The sequence below is a fragment of the Perissodus microlepis genome, chromosome 17 (genome assembly GCF_051167445.1).
Source record: "Perissodus microlepis isolate ML-2025 ecotype Zambia chromosome 17, ASM5116744v1, whole genome shotgun sequence".
Lineage (NCBI taxonomy): Eukaryota > Metazoa > Chordata > Actinopteri > Cichliformes > Cichlidae > Perissodus > Perissodus microlepis.
The window spans coordinates 23569510-23590524 of NC_140477.1; the positions used below are offsets into that span (position 1 = coordinate 23569510).

At 39.8% G+C, this 21015-nt stretch overlaps 1 protein-coding gene across 2 annotated transcripts in view; it reads right to left on the minus strand.

Annotated features, from left to right (window-relative positions):
• The window catches only part of arhgap39 (Rho GTPase activating protein 39), a 67458-nt gene that overhangs the window by 10069 nt on the left and 36374 nt on the right, over positions 1 to 21015 (minus strand). The window contains exons 4-11 of one of the 2 annotated variants that reach the window (XM_084909111.1): positions 16494 to 16658; positions 13076 to 13261; positions 11270 to 11483; positions 4533 to 4606; positions 4029 to 4067; positions 3351 to 3550; positions 2565 to 2656; positions 2239 to 2408 (exon numbers count right to left, since the gene is read on the minus strand). In XM_084909111.1, the coding sequence (XP_084765237.1) occupies positions 2239 to 2408; positions 2565 to 2656; positions 3351 to 3550; positions 4029 to 4067; positions 4533 to 4606; positions 11270 to 11483; positions 13076 to 13261; positions 16494 to 16658 (1140 nt within the window). The remainder of the gene's footprint in view (positions 1 to 2238; positions 2409 to 2564; positions 2657 to 3350; positions 3551 to 4028; positions 4068 to 4532; positions 4607 to 11269; positions 11484 to 13075; positions 13262 to 16493; positions 16659 to 21015) is intronic. The other variant, XM_084909112.1, reaches the window with a different exon arrangement.

Here is a 21015-nt window from a genome sequence, read left to right on the forward strand (position 1 = left end):
ATGAAAGCCTTGTCTGACAAGTGCTTCAACAACTTCTTGGGAACAAGTTCTACGTTAAAGGTGAGAAGTGCGAGTTCCACGCAGAACTTTTGTCATTGCTTGGTTTCATTGTGAAGAAAGGACAAATAAAGGCTGATCCAACAATAGAGGCAGTAGTTATCCCATCTTTACTTCTAAGAAACACTCTCTCTCTAAGGTACTTTTCACACCCAGTCATAATACTGATGATTAACTTGATTACTTGCAAATGTTCATCCTTTCTAGTATAACATACTTTTTAAACCTTTTGTTACCCCTGTGCCAACCTTCTTGAGGTGTGTTGCTGCCATTACATTCACAATTATCTAATATCTTTATTAAAAGTGAAAAACGTGTCTAAGTTTGAACATTTGATATATTTTATATGTTCTATTGTGAATAAAATATGGGTTTATAAAATTTGCAAATCATTGCATTCTGTTTTTACTTATTTCACACAGCATCCAAACCTTTGTGGAATTGGGGTTGAAGTATAAGTTGTGCTAACATGTCTCTATCCAGGTCATGGTAGTCTAAGGAGTCTAAGGAGCTTGGAAAGAAAGCAACTTCTTTAAATTACTTGAAGACGTTTCACCTCTCACGCTTCAGTTATAAAGTCCCAGGTATTTAAATCCTAGTTAGGGTTCAAATATACGGACTACAGAAACCACCCATGCTTTAACTTGAGATGCAATCCGGACTGCTTCCCAAGAGATTGCACCTTGAGTCTACAGTCAAGGGACAAGAGCTGAGGCAGATCTTATAGAGAGCAAAGTAAGTAAGTATGAAGAGCACTCCAAAGTGAGATCAACCCTGCAGGAACTCACAAAACTTCTACCTTCTTCCATTTCATAAGAGGTTTGTGGACAAGGCACAGTTGGCACAACACACGAAAGAGAAAGAAAGACAACTCCAGAAATTCCAACACTCCAAACCAAAACTTGCTACTTTCAATTAATGCCCAGACTAAAACGGAAAGACATCACGACCAAAGACAGCCAGGTACGTCAAGCACAATTTATCAAGCTCAGCTTTACATATCTGATAATTTTACCATCCAAAAACCTTTCTGTGTGCACAAATGTCTGTGCAGATAACCATTTGTAAATCTTAGTTTATGCTTGTGGATCATATCGTACACATTTGCAACCCTTTTGAGGCAAGTTGTGTATAAATGACCAGTATTTATTCAGGTTTGGGCATACATATTTTTAAAATGGTTTCATATGTGGTCAAATTGCTTTGTATTTGAGTCTGAATTGAAGCACATGCTTGTGAGTCTTCAAAAGTTAAACACAAATCACTGCACACGTTCATAAATCTTTATTTGTGTTTGTGGACCATACTGTACACATTTGTAACCCTTTTTAAACATATTTCTCTTCTATCTGCCCAAACAAAAAGTGTACGGGACAGACACATTTGCAGGACTATAAATCCCACTTCAGCTGTACATCTGGAAAATGGTAAATGGACTGGTTGTTATATGTCGCTTTACACAACTTGCCTCATTCACCCATTCATACAAGCACTTTTTGCTATGCTTGTTCTATCTACTATCTTTCTATCTACTATTTACACACATTCATACTCTGATGTATGCATCAGAGAGGAACTTGGGGTTAGTATCTTACCCAAGCATATTTGGCATTTTGACTGGAGCAGCCTGGGATCGAACCACCAACTTTACAATTAGCAGATGACCTGCTCTAAGTAAAAAGGTCAGTCTTGGGATGATGCAAAAGTTCAAATTTTGGATGGAGAAGACTGATGGTTTGACATAGAAGAAAAATAGGCCATATATGTCCACTGTGAATGACCACCTTTGAACAGAGTGGGTGGTTTATGCCATCAGCTGTCAGCCCCCTACAATTCAGTCTCGAGATCCCTTCCCAGGTGCCTAAACTCATGTTGCATGAGGTGATCTCAATAGGTCACATGACAGGGTGAGGCAAAGTCTCACACTGGTTTTACTTGAAACCAGTGTAATGACCCATACCTTTTTTCACACACTGGCAGATGTACATGATTAATAGTAAGTCAGGTTAAGGGACAGTCCCCACTAGGTTTAAATCCCTGGGATTTTCCACCATTTGGTTTTAGAAATTAAGAAGCGTCTTCGATGAGAGGTGGAATGTGCTCAAGAAATGTTAAAAAGTCCACTCGCTTTCTTTCCAGCTCCTTAGACAAGCTGTGCTAACCTGTGCATATTTGTGTTACCTGTAGGAATCGAATGAGATAGCAGAGCACCAGTTTGTTGATATGTGGCAGGCCCAGCACCACACCGACAGCTGCTTCTGGGTTGTCATAGTGAGTGATACACTCCTCATAAAACTCGTGAGGGATAAGCGGTTCTTCGAGCTCCCTGTACCAAAGTTTCAGCAGAGAGGCTGCAGATACAGAAGAGGACACCAAGTGAGATTTCTAAGAAAGCACTTATTCAGGAATGAAAGTCATTTGAACATCTCATACTACTGCAGGCGGATCATATCTGGGCTGCAGAGACACAGTGTTCAGTAGCACTATCCAACAGTGTGTATGTGTACCAGGAATGTGTGGGTCTTCCAGTCCTGTAGGGATTTTCCATTGATCCACTTGCAGCTTGAGGGCATTGACTTCATCTATGTCCCCTGGTACTCTGGAGATCAAATGTCACAGGATATTTACACTTCCGGCCCTCTTCTTATGCTACATAGTTGTTTTGCATAAAGAGTGTGAGAACCAGAAACACAAGGATGTACAAGAGCTTCATCTCAGACATGCAGAAAGCAGATACAACACACACAACCTGCTGACCACATAACTGCTCACAAAGACTTGTAGCAACTCTTATACAAACACAAATGTTTCTTCATCATTTTTGAAATGCATTAAAAATATGTTGAAAACTGACACATAATTGTGGCTAGAAGATAAATCTGATATCCAAATATATGTATTAAAAGATTATATGTCATTAACTTGCCCAACTTTGCACTTCTTTCCTTTGAGTTTTAAACTGACTGTTTGTCAGCCCTTAAAACTTAACCTGGTTACCTTCTGTAATTAAGAAGTTTGAGGGCTGGCAAAAATAATGCAACATGACAAGCTCCACATTTTGACCAAGACTTATGTACTTTAAGAGCATGTGACCAAGAAATTATTTATAGTAAGATTTTGCATGGTTCCACTAACTAATGACACATTAAATAGTCATTAAATGCTTCATAGAATTTAAAGTCTGTAAAGCATTAATTTTATTTTGTTTCATTTTTTTCCCCTTTCACATCTGTTTTCATACTGTGCAGTCTTCTATCGGCTATTTGGTCCCATTAGCTCCCTTCCTCACTCACCTGAAAATGCCTTCTGTTTGGTCTCCATTGAGACACAGAACCTCTTCAGAGAGGCGAGTCTGTACCCATGGCAATTGGCGGTCTGGATATCGCTCCTTCTGGAGTGCCATGACCTCCTCAAGGGAGGACCCAAACATGGAAGGGTTGAAGATGGCGTTCCTGGCATGCTTGATTTCCTCTATGCAGGGTTTCTGCACACCCTGAAAAAGTGTGACAGAAACGCACACACAGACACACACAGATAAGTTACTGCAGGGCAGCTGAGGCAGAGCTGAGAGCATTTTGAGTACTAAAGGAACGTTCAAAAAGTGTAATCAAGTATTAAGATGTCAGTGAAAAAATCCACAAATATAGTTAAACAGTACTTGAGCGATTATGGACTTTGGCGATCTCTACACGTCAACCATGGGAATATACTTTCTTCTCACATGAGTTTACTTTCTAACTCTTGTCTGGATTATTTCCTAGTCAGCAGCTCACTGTTGAGTGACATTTCAGACACTGAAATACACCTTATACCTGTCAAGGATCATGCTCCCTTGTCTTTAATTCTAATACATAAGTAGGTCATTCAGCCAAGTAAAAACTGGAAATTTAACACATTATTGCTTATAAATGAAGATATTATTAAATATTTTAAAAAAGAGTGGGCTTTATATTTAGACTATAATGACCTGCCTGGAACATCAGTATGTGGTCTCTGGGAGGCAGGAAAAGCTGTGATGAGAGGAAAAATAAGTTCATTCTCATCTCATCAGAAAACAAATATATATTCACCACAGATGAGCTCATCTAAACACAAAATTGATCTGTTTCTTGATAACATAGCCCTTCCAAAATTATTAGACATTAGGTTATAGCGATCAAGGGTATAAAATGTGTAATAAACCTTCTTAAGAGCTTTAGATTATTAAATAAACTGGCTGAAATGTACAGTTCTTCCAATTGCTCCTTCCATTTCTTCCTCATTAATAGTCAGGTATTGTTTCTCCTAGGCTTGCAGATTTAAATACACTAAACTACATACTACATATTTATGAATATATTTATACTCATAAATATCATGTCTACATGTTCTTCTTTTGCAGGCTGCATCACTGAAATGAACTGTCTGCATTTGTGTCAATAAAGACTAGGTTGAAAAGGGGAAGTAAAAACATGTGGACAGACAGCGCTCCATACCTTCTTGGCTCCAGTGAGTGCAGCTTTTGTCAGTTTCCTGTAGCAGTATTTAGCATAACTGCTAATGGCCACACCTTGAGCAACAGAAAAAGACAACATATTAACAACATTAGGAGACTGTTTTAGTTGTCTTAAATTGATTCATTAGCACGACAACAACTCAAACATTCTTCCAATCTGTGGAGATTCTGTATCTCACGATGTCAATCACTGGTGTTGGATTACCATTTTGTAGATTTGATTATGGCGCTTTGGCTGTTGCCATCTGAGATTTGAAGTAGGAAGTGTTCATATGTGGATGACAAGGTGGAGTTGGTGAATAAGACTTCAATGCTCAAGCCAGCGCTCAATATATGTACATCAATGATAATTTGCATAATTTCAATAATTGCTTAGGCAATGGCAGCAACTATTACTGTGTTTTGAAAAAGCAAAATGAAATAAAAACTTAGTACAACAACAGTAATTGTAATCTCTGACTAAAAGAGAGACGGAGTATCAGTTGTTTATGAGAGACTTTGAAAATAGTGCTGAAAGTAAATCTGACAGCCATAGTGACTGTCTGTATTTTGTTGCAATTTACAAGAGGTCACCCAAGGGAAATAGCACAAGAAGTTATACTCAAGCTAAGGCTTTGTTACAGGAACATTTTGGAAATGGATCGTCAATGAAACTGAGCTCGTTAAATCAGAGGACGTTAAGGTACTTCAGGACTACAGTTTACTTCTTAGAGAAACGGTAAATGTTAAATGAACTGATTCTTACAATGGTGCCATAAAATGTTTGCCCCCTTCCTGATTTCCTAGTGTTTTGCATATTTGTCACACATGTTTCAGATTATAACCCAAGTAAATACAAAATGCAGTGTTTAAATGATGATTTCATTGATTAAAGGAGAAAAGTTCTGCAAACCTGACTGGTCCTGTGTAAAAATAGTAATTGAGTTCAGTTTCACTAAACACACCTGATTACTGGCAGAGCTGTTAAATCAAGAAAACACCTAAATAGAACCTGTCTGACAAAGTGAGGCAGACTGAAAGATCTCAAAAAGCCAGACATCACACCACAATCTAAAGAAACACCTGAGAAACAAGTCTGGAAAAGGTTATAAAGCCATTTCTAAAGCTGTGATGCTCCAGTGAGCCACGGTGAGAGCCATTATACACCAGTGGAGAAAACCTGGAACCATGCCTGTAAATAAGGAAAACATTCCACATCAGAAGGATATTTGAACATGGCTTCATTTAAGACACACTCAACTTCTAGAAATCGAGTCAGAGATTGAGTCACTGTTAGGGGTAAATGTACCAAAGGCACTGGAACCACTGAGTTTAAAAAAAAGAGTAAAACATATTAACAAATTGAAAGTACATAATGTTTGTCTGTGAGATGGTTATGAATATTTTTCCAAAGGTATCCAGATTCGCATGTAGTGAAAATGTAAAGCTATTGCTTCACTCGTCTACGTTCATTTGAAGAGGAAAAAATTTCCACGGGACTTTTAAACCAAAGGTATTCACAGTTTTACTTAACCAAGCCAACACAAATGCAATAAAATAACTTTCATTACCCATGAATTTACTTATTAAATTACTAATTACACAAAATAAGTTTGACAGTAAATATAAATACTGAAATATATGTACTATATTAACTTGGCTCCCACACTACTTCTGTGTAATTCATTATTGTACATTTAAACATTTTTAGGAAATGATCAGACAAAAGAGGAAGGTTAAGAAAGATCCTTTATTCCGACCATAGCACACGGACTTGAATGGAGATAAAAGGATTCAAAGGGTTTGCATAGCAAGTGGCTGTAGACAAATTGGCACTTGATGATGGGACATTACGGTATATCCCTCACAATAGTGCTGAACTCATGCAGAGGCTAGATCTCACTAGCTCTTTGACAAAAGTTGCGACCAGAGCTTGGACAACATTACTGAAGCACTGTTGAATCATCTGGACTGAGAACAAAACAAAAGGCAGTCTACATCCAAAGAGGAGCTTTAGGATATCCTTAAAGAATCATGCAGAACAATTTATGAGGACTACTAATAGAGATTAGAAGAATGCTTGACTAAATGAGTTCAGGTTGTGTTGCAGAATAAAAGTGGTTATACCAAATTATTCACTTCCATACTACATAGAATTTTACATATTCAGTTTTAGGCTTGTACACTGTATTTCCTTGGATATTTGGTAAACATTATGGAAACCATTTGTGGATATAGAAATGTAAAAACACAATGACTACTTAATTCAACTCAATTTTATTTCTGTAACTCTAAATCAAAAAACAGTCGGCCCAAGTTACTCTATACTGTTCATGGGACCCAGCTGGACGCATCCCAAAGAGACGACATGGGCCCAACATCCCGTAGGCCTGCCACTCACAGGGGGCATCATAGCGGTCAGGGGCAGCCAAGAGTGGAGGCCTTGGCGGACCAATCCCCTCCTATCGAGGCTGGTAATCGAGACACGGAACGCCCCCTCTCTGGTGGAGATCGACCGTGAGCTAGTGCATGAGGTTGAGAGATACCAGGTAGATGTAGTCAGGCTCACCTCATTGAATGTCTTGGAACAAGCCTCCTTGAGAAAGGCTTGACTCCTGAAGGCTCTGGATGTTCTAGGAATGTCATGTTTGACACTCCTCTGTAACATTGTGTGGAGATCTGGAGTGATGTCTCAGGATTTTCAGACTGGGATGGTGATTGCCATCTTTAAGAAAGCGGATTGGAGGATGTGCTTCAACTAGGCCAGGGTATTGGAAAGGACAATATGTCTGTTAGAACAATCCCAGGTCCAGGTCAACAATGCAGTTTTCATCCTAGTAGTGGAACCATGGGCCAGCTCTTTATCCTCTCAAGGATGTTTCAGCGTGAATATATGTGGAAGTTTGTCCAACCAATCTACGTGTGCTTTGTATGCTAGTGGAGGGCGCTGTAGGAGTATGGGGTGTCTGGCCTGTTCTTATGAGCCATTCCATGTCCATGTACAACCGCAGCGAAAGCTTGATCCCTTATTGCCAGCAATCTGTTAGACTAATTTACAGTGGGAGACTGCTCTTTGTCACTTTTGTTCACAACATTTATGGACAGTATTTCTAGGTATAACCAAGTAGCGGCCTCAGAATCTCATCTCTGCTTTTTGTAGATGATGTGGATGACTCCTTTTTAATGTATATGTCAAAGTCAGCAGAAAGGTATTAAATCACCACTTGGTACTTGTTTTAGTCAAATATCTTCACCAAAAATAAAATCATTCTTATAGAATTTAATTATTTCTTTGGATTGTGAGTTATGTAGATGTCTGTTGGAACTATCTGGTGATAGAATCTCCTCCAATAACAATAGAATAGAATAGAATAGAATAGTCATGTATTGTCATTGTACATGTACAAGAAATTGTGAGTGCTTCACACCAAGTGTGCTAGAATAAAATATAAAAGTAGACAGCAGGAATAAATAACACCTGAAGGTGGAGACAGATTCCACCTGTTCTCCATTTACAATGACAGGGGAATGGACCTGTCACTGCCTCCTGAAGTCCATTATGAGTTCTTTTGTTTTAAGGACATTGAGCTTCAGGTTGTTTTCTGAGCACCAGTGGGACAAATTCTCTCGCTCCGCCCTGTACGCTGTCTCAACTCCAGTTGGTTAGGAAATCCTGTGATCCAGGAGCAGGTGGCAGGGGGGATGCTGAGGTGGTCCAGTTTGTTGGTAAGGATGTCTGGGATGATGGTGTTGAATGCTGAGCTGTAGTCCATGAAGAGCATCCTCACTTAATTCTTCCTGTCATCCTCCGTAGACTGATTTGGTCTGTAAACAAACTGGTAGAGATCGAGATAGGGCAGTAGGCAGCCTCTGATGTGCTGAGAGACTATCCGCCTCAAACACTGGTGAGGGCTTGAATGCCTCTTCACACCTGGCGGGAGTTGTTGTCAGTGAGGAAGCCCTCTATACTCCTCCTGCAGGCCTTCTTTGGCCCGTTTGATGCTCCTCTTCCTCAGGTTGTCCCTGGCAGTGCTGTACAGAGAACGGTCCCTCAGCATGAAGGCTGAGTTACGAGATCAGAGCATGTACTTCACTCGTCATCCAAGATTTTTGGTTAGGAAAAACCTAGGTGGTTCAGTGACCTGGGTGCTTGGAGAGGTTTGTTTCCTAAGGGAGGTGGAGACAGGGAAGAGAGATGGTCAGATTGTCCTAGGTGGGGGAGGGGTGTCGGATTTTAGGCCCACTTGATGTTATTCTACACATGGTCCACTGTCCTGTCCCCTCTGCTCATGTACACTTAACATGTTGGTGGAATTTGGAGAGTACTGATTTTAAATATGTCTTATTAACGTCCCCTGCAACAACATTGCCCTTTTTAATGTTTTTCCATCTGCCCCATAAACCAGCTCCCTTTTGTTAAATTCAGTTCTGCCTGCGTTGTCTGCATCTGGTCCTCCCTTAAAACACACGGCAGTGATCGTGACACCATTAGCTTGTGAGGTAGATAGAAGCGTCTGCACTGACTGGACATGGCCTCTAAGTACGGTTAGGACTGTCTATAATTGACTATGTGCACGTTAGCATATGCTACTTCCGGTGCGGAAACTCCTGTGGGGAGCTTTGTTTCCGGTGTCCTATTCGCGCCTGGTTTACAGTCCAAAACAAGTTAAGCAAATGAATGAATCAAGCGGCGATTTACATTTCTATAGATGTCTTGGGCATTTACCCAATATATCTGTAAATGATGTTCATTGACTTGTCGATATTTTTCCCCCGCGCCTCAGAAAAAAAGAGAAAAGGGATTCAAATGTTATATTTCTCAGCTGTCCCTCGTTTATCGCGGGTGTTATGTTCTAAAAATAACCAGCGATAGGTGAAATCAAGTAGCCAATTTTATTTTTTGACGGTGCAAAACGTTTCGTGGACATACAGCACTGCACTTCAGAGTCACACTGCTAGCGATCGATGCAGCGATTCTGTACTGTACAGGAGAGACGTCACGGAGGAGATCGTCTGCAGCGATCAGGACGCAGGACACAATGTGACGTAAAAAAAAGCATGCAAACTTGCACTAAAAAATCCGCGAAACAGCGAGGTGAAAGGTGAACCGCGTTATAGCGAGGGACCGCTGTAATTTTGAAGGTAAATCACAACATACCCTTCGTAAATACTAATGTATAGAAACCCTTACCAGCAATCATTCATTTTGTGTGTGGCTTTTTTCACGGTTTGTTAACATGCTGTGTAGGTGTGTACTTGACTAGCTGATCTCGACATAATGGGGGAAACATCTGGTTTGACTATTCTTCACCTGTAGTTTGAATGCTGAACATTTGCCTGTTTAAATCATAATAACTGTCACTATACAGAGATGTGCTTCTGAATGTGGACGATGTGTCTTCTGCTGCAGTGATGCAGTTCTGCTTGTGTTGAGTGATGTAAACAACTGATCGATCTAAACGCTTTAAACGTTAAAATTGATCATTAGATTTTTTATGACACAACAGTGGTGAGTGTTCCCACCTTCTGCTCTTTGTAACTTAACACGATCTTTCCGTTTTCGAGTTTTGGACATGATTTTGGAGTATATCGTCGCAGTAGCGATTGACCGCAAAGTAAAGCTACCGGAAATGCACAACCCCACATCCGGTCTCAAACCAGGAAGTTAGCATTGTCTCATGCACATAGTCAATTCTACTGTTGGCATCAGTTCTGGAGTACATAAGGACAGAACGCTCCGCCCCTTCCCTTACCAGATTCACTCCAGTCCTGGCGGTGTAGATTCCGGCCCGGTAACTCCACTGAGGCACTGGATTCAGTTACAATCAGCGGACAACACTCCTGGACAAAGCAGTTGTATTAAATCTCTGATTGTAGCTCCTCCATTGTGTTTTTGAGAGATGCATTGGTGAGGAAGATTAATTCGTGTTGTTGTTGTTTTTGCAGCTGGATGCGATAGCCAGCTCTGCATCCCCACTTTTATTTTATCTTCTCGCTTGCTGTTCCTGACAACAACCCACGAAACACCCAATGGTCTTGCAATCTCGGGTGGGATACTTTCATTCCAATCTAAAGTCCAGACTGAGGTTGAGGCCAATGCCAGTTCTTAACAAGTGAAAGTGATCAGTGCTTTGCAGGACGACGCAACGAAAAGGCATAAGAGTATGAGTAAAAACAATTGATTTGTGTAGTGAAATAACTATCCCTCTTTGTCTAGAATTAAAATGAGCAGAGATGATATGGTTAAAGGTTTTTTTTTTTTTATATCTGAGAGTCAGTTTACAATAAATGTAAACAATGTAAGCTTTAAGTTTATTTATGTGGCGGACGCTTTGAGTCTCTGCCTGTGTTCCAACACCACAGATATTCCAAGTTACAAAACTTGGCGATGTCATTATGAGAGATTGCAAATTATCTTATTTATAAAGTAGAGTAGAAAAAAAATGTTTGTGCATGTGTGAATATATGTGTTTGTGTCTTGTGCCTGTATGTTGAGGGGATATTTTCAATGAAAAATTCCTGTGTTACTTTTACAAAATGCTTTGTCAATATCCATTTGCACCATGAAGTGCTGTCCTGTCAATTTTTAAGCATTTGGCTAAATACGAGTAAAGAGCGTAATTTATCCAAGTCTTTCCATCAAAAGCCACCTCAATAAAATACCATCCAAGTGACTTGGTTCCAGTCAGGTCATGTGTCACTGGTACTAAATAGCAGAGATGTGTGTTGCACCCTCACCTTTGGTGTCATTCAGAGGGTCCATGTGTCGATAAATATAGCCCTCCAGGTAAGTGTGGAAACGGGGTGTCGGGGGAAAGAAAGCTAGACAGATGGCCATCAATTCCCAGCCTCGCTCTAGGCTGTCGTAGCGGAAGTTCTCTGTAGTTTGACGACACAGCTGGATGTAGAGCTCATCACGCAAACCCTGATTACTCCACCCACGCACCACAACCTGACAGACAGGCAAAGGACCATGTAACGTTAAAAAATTTGAGGTCATTTTAACTTTTCTGTCCAACTGATTTACCTCAATTTTACAAAAATTGGAATGGTGCGTAAAATGTATATGAAAACACAATGCAATGATTTGCAGCTGTCATAAATATTTTATGCACAATAGAACAAAGACATATCAAGTATCGAAAATCAGAAGATGTGCCATTGTAAGAAAAAATAAGGTCATTTTGTATTTGATGGCAGCAACATGTCTCAAAAAAGTTGGTACAGAGCCATGTTTACCACATGTTTACCACTACCAGACGTTTTCAGTCAGTGAAACAAATCCAGTATGCAGTTTATCATTGTCTTGCTGGAATATACAAGGCTTTTCTTGGCAAATATGTTGTCTGGATGTGAGTGTTCCATAGGCAGGACGCAGGATTTTGAACTGAATGTTAATAACAGGCCAGATGGTCTCTCTCCTATTTAATGCAGAGGATGCGTAATGTTTTTAAGAATTTCAAAGGTTGATTCGTCTGACCACAGAACAGTCTTCTACTTAGCCCAGTCCATTTTAAAAGGACCCTTAGCCCAGAGAACATCGTATCACATCTTTGCATAATAAACCTTTAACCTGCATTTGTGAATATCACAGGAATGTTCACAGACAAAGATTTCTCAAAGTGTTTCTGAGCCTGCAGTCATTTCCATGAGAGAATAATGACTGTTTTCAATATAGTGCCACCACAGGGCCTAAATAACACAGGGATCTAATACTGGTTTTTCGACTTCATATTTTCTGAATCTTTTGATGATATTTTGTTCTGTAGATAATGAAATATTCAAGTTTTTTTTAAACTCAATTTTACATTAAGGAACATTATTGTGCCTCTTTTTATAGTCTTTTTAAACCAAGTCGTGTTACTGACCTGTTGACAATTAACCAAATTAGCTAATATTTTAATGAAATAGTAAAATGTCTCACTTTAAACATTTGCTAAAATACTGTGCAAAAGTCACGATCCACCCCTCATTTCTTTTTATGTTGGTAGGAAAATGGGAAATGGAACATTGATCTATTGAACTCTATAAAACATGGAAATACAGTATAAGGTAAAGGGTACGAACAGAGTTTCTAAACTTGAAATGAGCTTGAAAGTCAATATTTGGCATGACCGTCTTTATTGTTCAGTACAGCCTGAACTGTCTTGAGGAAGCTTTCTTGTAATTTCTTTAAGCAGTCTTCAAGACAAGTTCTTGGTTTTCGTGTAAAACTTCCCATGGCTATTCTTTGTTTGGCTGACTTGTTCTAGTCTATGATTCTGATGATGATTAAAAATAAAAATGATCCTTTATTCCATTAAAAGTCTGAATGTTTCAGGTCACTGGATATTTTTTTTCATATTATCCTTATTAGTGTAAATAGGGTTGTTGGCCTTCCAGTTCTTCTTGTGGCCTATATTTGGCCAGTTTACTCATTTTTTAAACAGCACAGTGGTTGTGTACACACTGTACCAAACTTCTGGACTCAGTGTCAGTTTTCTAGTGAAGGTGCTGAAATAAAATTATTTATAAGGACATAATGAGAAAGTTAGAAAAACTCACCTCCAGAGCCACAGAAAGGGGGTCGGCCTTGGAGCGACGGTCTCCCATGTAGGTCTGGATGAGTTTAAAGATCTCGACTGCCTCCTTTTTCACGCTGCGGTCTGAAGTCACAATCATGGGCTTCTTGATAGGCTCACTGCTCCAGGCCAACATGTTGGCAATAGAGACCTTTCTTCTAAAAAGACCCTGAGGAAAGAAATAAGGGATTGAGAGAAATATAAAGTTGTTTAAGTGACACAGAAACAGATGCTAAGAGAGCAACTGACATTTAATTAACCTTGTCTCAGCAGAGAATTATGGCTGCCATTCCCTGAGCATCTTCCTGAAGTCTCTTCTTGTTAAAAGGATTTCTTCTGCACTACTGTCACCAAATACTTGTTAATGGGGATCATCTTAAATTCATTAAGGTCTTTTTTTACAGTATAAAGCCATTGAAGAACCCGTTGCTATGAACTGACATTGTATAAATTAAAATTTAATTTAATTTAATTATAGTTGTACATTTTCCCTTTTTTGCTGAAATTATTACATATGAGATATTTTTAAAGTTAAGTGAAAGGTAAAGATTATCAGTTTGGATATGATATGAGGCCATCACTCTTTCACTAAATTTTAGCAACAGCTGCACCAAGTGTATAAACTACTTACAGTGCAAAGCTGAATATGCCTCTACTGAATATAGCAAGAAAGGTTGACCTTCGAGAAATTAGCATGTACTTTACATGACTACAGGCGTTTCATCAAGATATTGCTACCATTCATAAACACATTAAATCCATCTGGGTTAGACCTTCTAATTAACAACCTGGAAGCAAGCTTTAACCATCTGGGGAACAGATGGTTAAAACAGAAACAGATTGAAATCAAAATGACCGTTTCTGGAGAAACTGCAGGTGGATTGTTGTTACTGTCTGTTTCATTGTCCACTGTAGCAACTTACAGGTTGCATTCATTATTAGGTATAAGAATTTAGCAAAAGCGGGGCTCAGGAAGGAACCAGCAGAAACACCAGAGGGTCCCAGCCCCTGGTAGTCTTGAGTTGTCACTCAAGACTTGTAAGACCAGACTGACCAACCAGTGCACCGCCCAAAAACATATAACTCAGTGGCTTACACATGGATGCTGGAATGCCTTCGACATCAACATGACCTCAAGAGCCTTCAACAGGAATTTGATGGGGATGTGGCAAAAAACACTTGAGGTCAAATTCAACCCAAATACACAAGTCACCATCAAATGCAGGATATACTGAGGATCTACCCTGTACCCACTGCTGTTCTGCACAGGCCTGAACCCCTTCAGTGAGACGATTAACAAGACTGGCTTCTAATACCAACAACATCAAGCTATATGCCAGGAGTTATTGAGACATCGATTCACTGACCCACACCACTGGGATCTGCAGCAGTGACATTGGAATGTCATTCAGACTGGAGAAGTGCAGTTGATAGTAACAAAGTGGGATAACAAGCTGGTCAAAGGAGGAGACAGAAGCTGCTGACATCAAGACAACAAAGGTCCTTTGCTGTTCCTAGGACTGCGCTCTTCTGGACAAGGATCTCCGATGTTGTTCCTGGGATCTGCTGGAGCCACTCGCCTAACTTGGGAGTCACCGCACCTAGCGCTCCAATTGCCACTCGGAGGTAGGTACCACTGTTACCTTCACCCTCCACATCTTCTCCAGTTCTTCTCTGAGCCCTTGGTACTTCTCAAGCTTTTTGCGTTCTTTCTTCCTGATGTTGCTGTCATTCAGTATCGCTACATCTATCACTACGGTCGTCTTCTTCTGCTTGTTAATCCGCCACTATGTCTGGCTGGTTAGCCACCACCATTTTGACTGTATCTGGAAGTCCCACAGGATCTTAGCTCGGTCATTCTCCACCACCTCCAATTTTGACCTCGGGACTTCCAGGCCATACTCGGCACAGATGTTTCAGTACACTATGCCGGCCACTTGGTTATGGCGTTCCATGTATGCCCTGCTAGCATCTTGCATCCTGCTGTTAAGTGCTGGATTGTCTCAGGGGCATCTTTACACAGCCTGCACTTGTGTGATAGCCTCTATGGATCTTGTGCTCAGAGCTTGTTCCTGTGCTGCCATGATTAGTGCCTCTGTGCTGTCTTTCAGTCCAGATTTTTGCAGCCACTGGTAGGATTTCTGGATGTCAGCCACTTCCTCTATCTGCCGGTGGTACATACCATGCAGGGGTCTATCTTTTCATGTTGGTTCCCCCTCTTCTTTCTTGGGTTTCTGCTGCCTGGGCATAGGCGTTCTTACCTACAGATAGGATCTTGTTCTTACTGTTCAGCTGACTTCTTAGAACTTGCCTGACCCTCTGCAGGAGATTGCTCCGTTCCGTAGTAATCAAACCAGTGAACAAGTCCGTAGCCAGTCTTGTCAATGATCTCACTGAGGGGGCTCAGGCTTATACAGAATAGGAGTGGGGACAGTGCATCTCCTTGGTAGATCCAGCATTTGATGGCAACCTGTGCTATGGGCTTGAAGATGGCTTCTAGTGTTGTATGTCACATATTGAGTTCCTGATGAAGGCTCTGAGGGTCCTGTTGATCTTGTACAATTCTGGGCATTCCAGGATCCAGGTGTTGGGCATCGAGTCATAGGCCTTCTTGTAGTCAATCCAGGCAGTGCACAGGTTGGTCAGCCTAGCCTTGCAGTCTCAGGCCACTGCTCTGTTTACCAGTACTCCTTCACTCCTTTGGTATTCCTCCCAATTCCTTTCTGTGCCTTGCTCGGGTATCAAAAAATCCATAGGTTGCACATCCTCTTCAAGTAACCCCTTCTGCTGGGGTTACTTGTGTAGTAGCATTCCAACAATGCCTTGTCTTTATTTCTTGCCCACTTGTGCCTTCATGTTCCAGCAGCACACTTCTCATTCGTGTGTCCTGGTTTGTCAACACCTGACCTAACCTTTTGAATCCAGGCAAGTCCGAGTAGGTATGTCTTCATTTGTATGTGAAGTATGATTTATTAGCATAGGGGGTGTAGCCGGGGGGCCCTTTCTGAATACAGACACCCCCAACCTGAAGATCCAAAGGTGTGTCTACGCTTTGGGTAGATAATTACTGTCTATTTATTATAATAAAACCTTTTTACTGTCAGTATGTGAGATCAACAGTGTTATTAATGCAATGCTGTTATTACAGTCTTACTATAATGTTAATTGACTGTTAATTTATTTGTTTCACATGCATAGAAATTAATTAATTAAAAGCATGAACTGGATAATGTTAAACAGTCAGATAACTGTAAAAATTAAATGACCTTTTCCTTTAGAGATCTTGAAAACAGACCATTAGAATAAAGTATGGGATACATAAAGCGTTTTTATACAGTAGAGATATCAGGTTCAGAATCACTAAAAGGAAACAGGCTTGTGTTTTATATTTTTGTGAATACCTGTGTGTGTTTATTGAAGTGCTTGGATGCCCAGTTCTCAATGTCGGTCTCCGAGGACGGCTTCCTCAGGGTGAACTCTGGGAAAATGCCACAGCTGGCGCTAGGCATCATATTCCTTGCATTTCGACTGGCTTCAAATTGGGCACAAGCTCCGAGGTCCTCTGACTTAAAGTTGGACAAACAGAGAGGGAGTGAGGAAACAGACAATTAATCTTGTGCCGCCGCTGCAAAACATTTATAAAGTTTCTTTAGCACTTATTAACACTCAGGTAGCAAATTCAAGACTGACATTTTAATTTGTCAATATTGACAAGGTTATTTCAGAGCAACAAAGTCCAGTCGTTCTTTAGAAATAACAGCTTTGAACAAAAGAAAGATATTCAAAGGCATCATAGGTGAACCACTATGATTATGTTTGTTTGTATATCAATTAAAAAAAAAAATTATATGGGTGTGGCATTAGAATTAAAGCAGGAAATTGATAAGGTTATCCAACTAAAACTAATCGCTGAATCTAATATTATGTTCTCTGAAATGTGAAAACATTGAAATAAACTTTTCTTCAAAAAAAAATGCAAAGAATTAAATAAAATATACAGTACTGTATCAAAGTTCAGTATTGAATATTACATATTATAAGTTATATACAAAGTGCCTCTGAATGGCCTGAATGTGCGTTTGAAGCCAATTCTAATGTAATTAAGCAATAAACAATTAAACGACAGAATGTTTTCAGTTTCTACTATAAACACGTCAGTTTTTTCTTACACATTTGTAAACTGTACTTTCAACAATTAAAAAGCATGTTTTAAGGAGAAATATTCATGACTAACTGGCTTTTGAAGGAACAGGAGTCAGATGTAGTTTATAGTGCTTTACTATCTTAGTCCTGCAACAGTATAAATTAAACTGGAGAACACTAAGAATTTTATAAATAAAGATACAGTAAAGCACATTACTTTAAATAAAGATAAGCTACAAATAATCTAAATACAGATAGTTTAAAAAAAATACAGTAACTGTAAAATATAGACAATATAGCAAATTGGTTATTGTAAATTCTAAAATAACGTCCTGCTGCCAGGAATTTGCTGTTGAATTTACAGCAATGCTAATTTAAATTCACAGTGGTTGCTATAATTACCAATTAAATTTACAGTAAATTTACTGTTAATAAAATTTACTGTAGCTTTACTGTAAATAAAATTATAGCAAACTGCAGTAAAATCCAGTTACAGCAATTTTATTGTAAATCAAATTATGAGAGGATGTGAAAAGTGTTTACAGTAAAGTTAATTGCACTTTTTACAGGAAATGATCACGCAGCTCCAGCTGCCATTAAATTTCTTTAAAATGTACGTGTGTCTGTCCTTATCCACTTAAGTCGGACAGAGGGGCGAGAGGGATTTTCACCTACCTGAGGCGCGCTCCTGTGCAGTCCTTCGAGATCTTGGTTGTTTCTCAATATACATACTTGTGTATACCTGTATTCTTGTGGACTTGTGAAATGTCATCAGTTGCAGCCCAAGTACTACTCCAATTCAATTCAAGTCATGCAGGCTTAAAACATCCAGATGTGTTCTCACTTTGCCCATTCTACTGAGCATGCACTGGGGGTGACTTTTGTGTGCTTGGTGCAGCCAAGTTTTTCAGAATGCATTTCATCCAAAATCAAAAGCGGCAATGACAGATGACGGCTGAAACTGTAAGGTTTGAAATATTACGGTATTAACAAGACAGTTCTAACATCTAACATGTTTGTTTCTGTTCAATATGCAGACTGAGCTGTGCATGTCTAATGTTTTTATTAAGAGAGATGAAGTTTGTGTTTCAGTGATGTAATGACTGTGCCCGGAGGCATCCTTGTCAGATCCCCAACCCACCTCATTCAGCTCCTTTCAATGTGAAGGAGTAGCAGCTCTACTCTGAGCCCCTCCCGGATGACCAAACTCACCCTATTTCTTAAGGGAGAGGTCAGACACCCTTTGGAGAAAGCTTATTTCTGCTGCTTGTTTCTGCAATTTTATTCTTTTGGAGAGGCCACGGAAAAAGACTTTTGGACTGCCTCAATGAAATTCTGGCATACTGTCAGGCGACTCAGGACGGGAAAACAGTGCTCTACCTACACTGTGTATAGTGCGGGTGACTTGCTGCTGACTTCGACTAAGGATATTGTCAAGCGGTAGAAGGAATAATTCGAAGTTAACATTCAGTTTCAAGAAAAAAGTCAAAATATGGACGTTATGTGTAGGCTGCTATACGCTCTAGAGCAGGGGTGGGCAATTCCAGGCCTCGAGGGCCGGTGTCCTGCGGGTTTTAGATCTCACCTTGGGTCAACACACCTGAATCACATGATTAGTTTGTTACCAGGCCTCTGGAGAACTTCAGGACATGTTGAGGAGCTAATTTAGCCATTTAAATCAGCTGTGTTGGTTCAAGGACACATCTAAAACCTGCAGGGACACCGGCCCTCGAGGCCTGGAGTTGCCCACCCCTGCTCTAGAAAATGCCTTATGTAGATGAGTTAGTGGAAGAAATTGATCAGCCATCTTACGGTTTTGTGATAAAATATACATCCTTTTCATTGAAAAAAGTGTAACCATCGGTATCCCTGCATCTGTCCACTGCCAGCCACTTCATTTTATACAAATCAGGCCAACTCTTACATTTTTGTGCTTTTTGCTTCTGACCTGACACAGCTTTCTGCACCATCCTTTCAACATCCTTATACTTATCACCACACTGTGTTTGCTAAAAAAGGAAATAATTTCCTTTCTTGCAACTAAAACCTATTTTGAAGTACGATTTCACTAACTTATCTACACAAGGCATTTTAAAGGGGGTATATGGTTGTTCCAAGGAAGACTGCCTTGAAACAATGGTAACCTCCACATTTAAACTTTTTTCTTAAAATAGTATTTTAACTTTACTCTCAAAATGATCAATACATTTTTTTTCTTAATATGGCCCTAATACTCATTTGTCAGCTTAGACACAGATCAGTAAATCTCTGAATGTTAGAAGACAACGGCCATGAACACTAAAGGCGAGCAGATGTTCTGTACATCTAAAAAAAGGATTTATATAATAGTAATCAGCATCTCTAGATAATGTAGTTTATATGGCGCATGTATGCATGTAATGAATAAATCAGTCCAGTTTTTACTGCATCTTTTTTAATCAATTTTACGTCAATGATCCTGTTATAGCCAAACATTTTGTCAAAGTGCTTAAAAACACAAATAATCTAGTTTAATTCCAAGGAAATTGAGTAATTTCTATTGTAAATATTAATCAATGAAATTGGGAGGGAATGACAGTAAAAACACACTTGAGCTGAGATGTGATGTTATCAACTGCACTGCCTCAATTTGTAGAATGATTGTGCTGGATTCTCTGTTCTCAGGAAGTCCACACAAGCAAGAACACAAGTACTAACTTGTGTTCTTGGGTATTGAGAAACAGCTCCTGACTTACTAGATTTTTCACTTGGAAAACGTAAAGGTCAAATCACATCTTTAACAAACTCCAACATGAGGGGAAAAAAGCTGCTCCTATCAGCTGCCATTTGTTTTACAAAGTAAAGGTTGTGATGCTGATCGTAGGAACAGACAGTGCTGTTTTGGACACTAGAAAGAAGTTTTCTTTTATTCCACCTGAGCTCAGCAACGCCTCTCTTGCCACAATTGCACTGTGTAATTAACCTGCTCAATTCCACGCATAACAAAGTCTGCAAAAAGGCTACATAAGAGACTTCTAGACTCCCCTTTTATCAAGGTGTCATGCATCTTTTGTATAAGAAGGGCTGCCTGATGACTCCCTGGTTGATAATTATAGACATCTGGCCAATATGAATACAATCTATAAAATTCTAATCATATGATTTGCTGCTTACTCGTAAAGATTGAGGAAGACCTTCATTCTACACGTGATCGCTAAGCTAATGGCAATTACCTAAATGTTCATGTGCTTTTGATTTAATGACCTCGACTCACCTCTGCACGAGATTTCTGGACGAATTGTAGAGTTTTCGTGTGGAGAAACCCTCTGTAGACCTTTCTGAACTGGAGTCCAGGAATCACTATCTAGATTTTTTTTTTTGTCACAACTTGTTTTTGCCTCATTTTTAAACAAGCAAAATAACTTTATTTTCCTCAGTTAATCAGTAATATTTCCAAAGCAATGGACAGGGCACAACAGAGGTGGAAAAGAGAGGGGGCCAGGGTAGAGTTGCTGGAGACAAGTGTCAGGAGTTATTTGTGGCAAAAGGATAGCAGCAAGAGTGAAGGTTGAAAGGTTTACAAGATGGTACCTGAGGCTCGTGTCTATTTGTGGACATTAGGTTTGAGATAAACCGAGTCTTTGCAGTCTGTACAGCCTCTTGGTAAACAGAGAGACGGTCCCTAAGTATGTAAGGAAACATACAGCCCATCCTTCTTCCATCTTCTCTCAGCACGTCTGCAATCATGTCTGAGCCTCTGCATATGTTCATTCAATCACTGCTCTGACAAAGGCTTAGAGC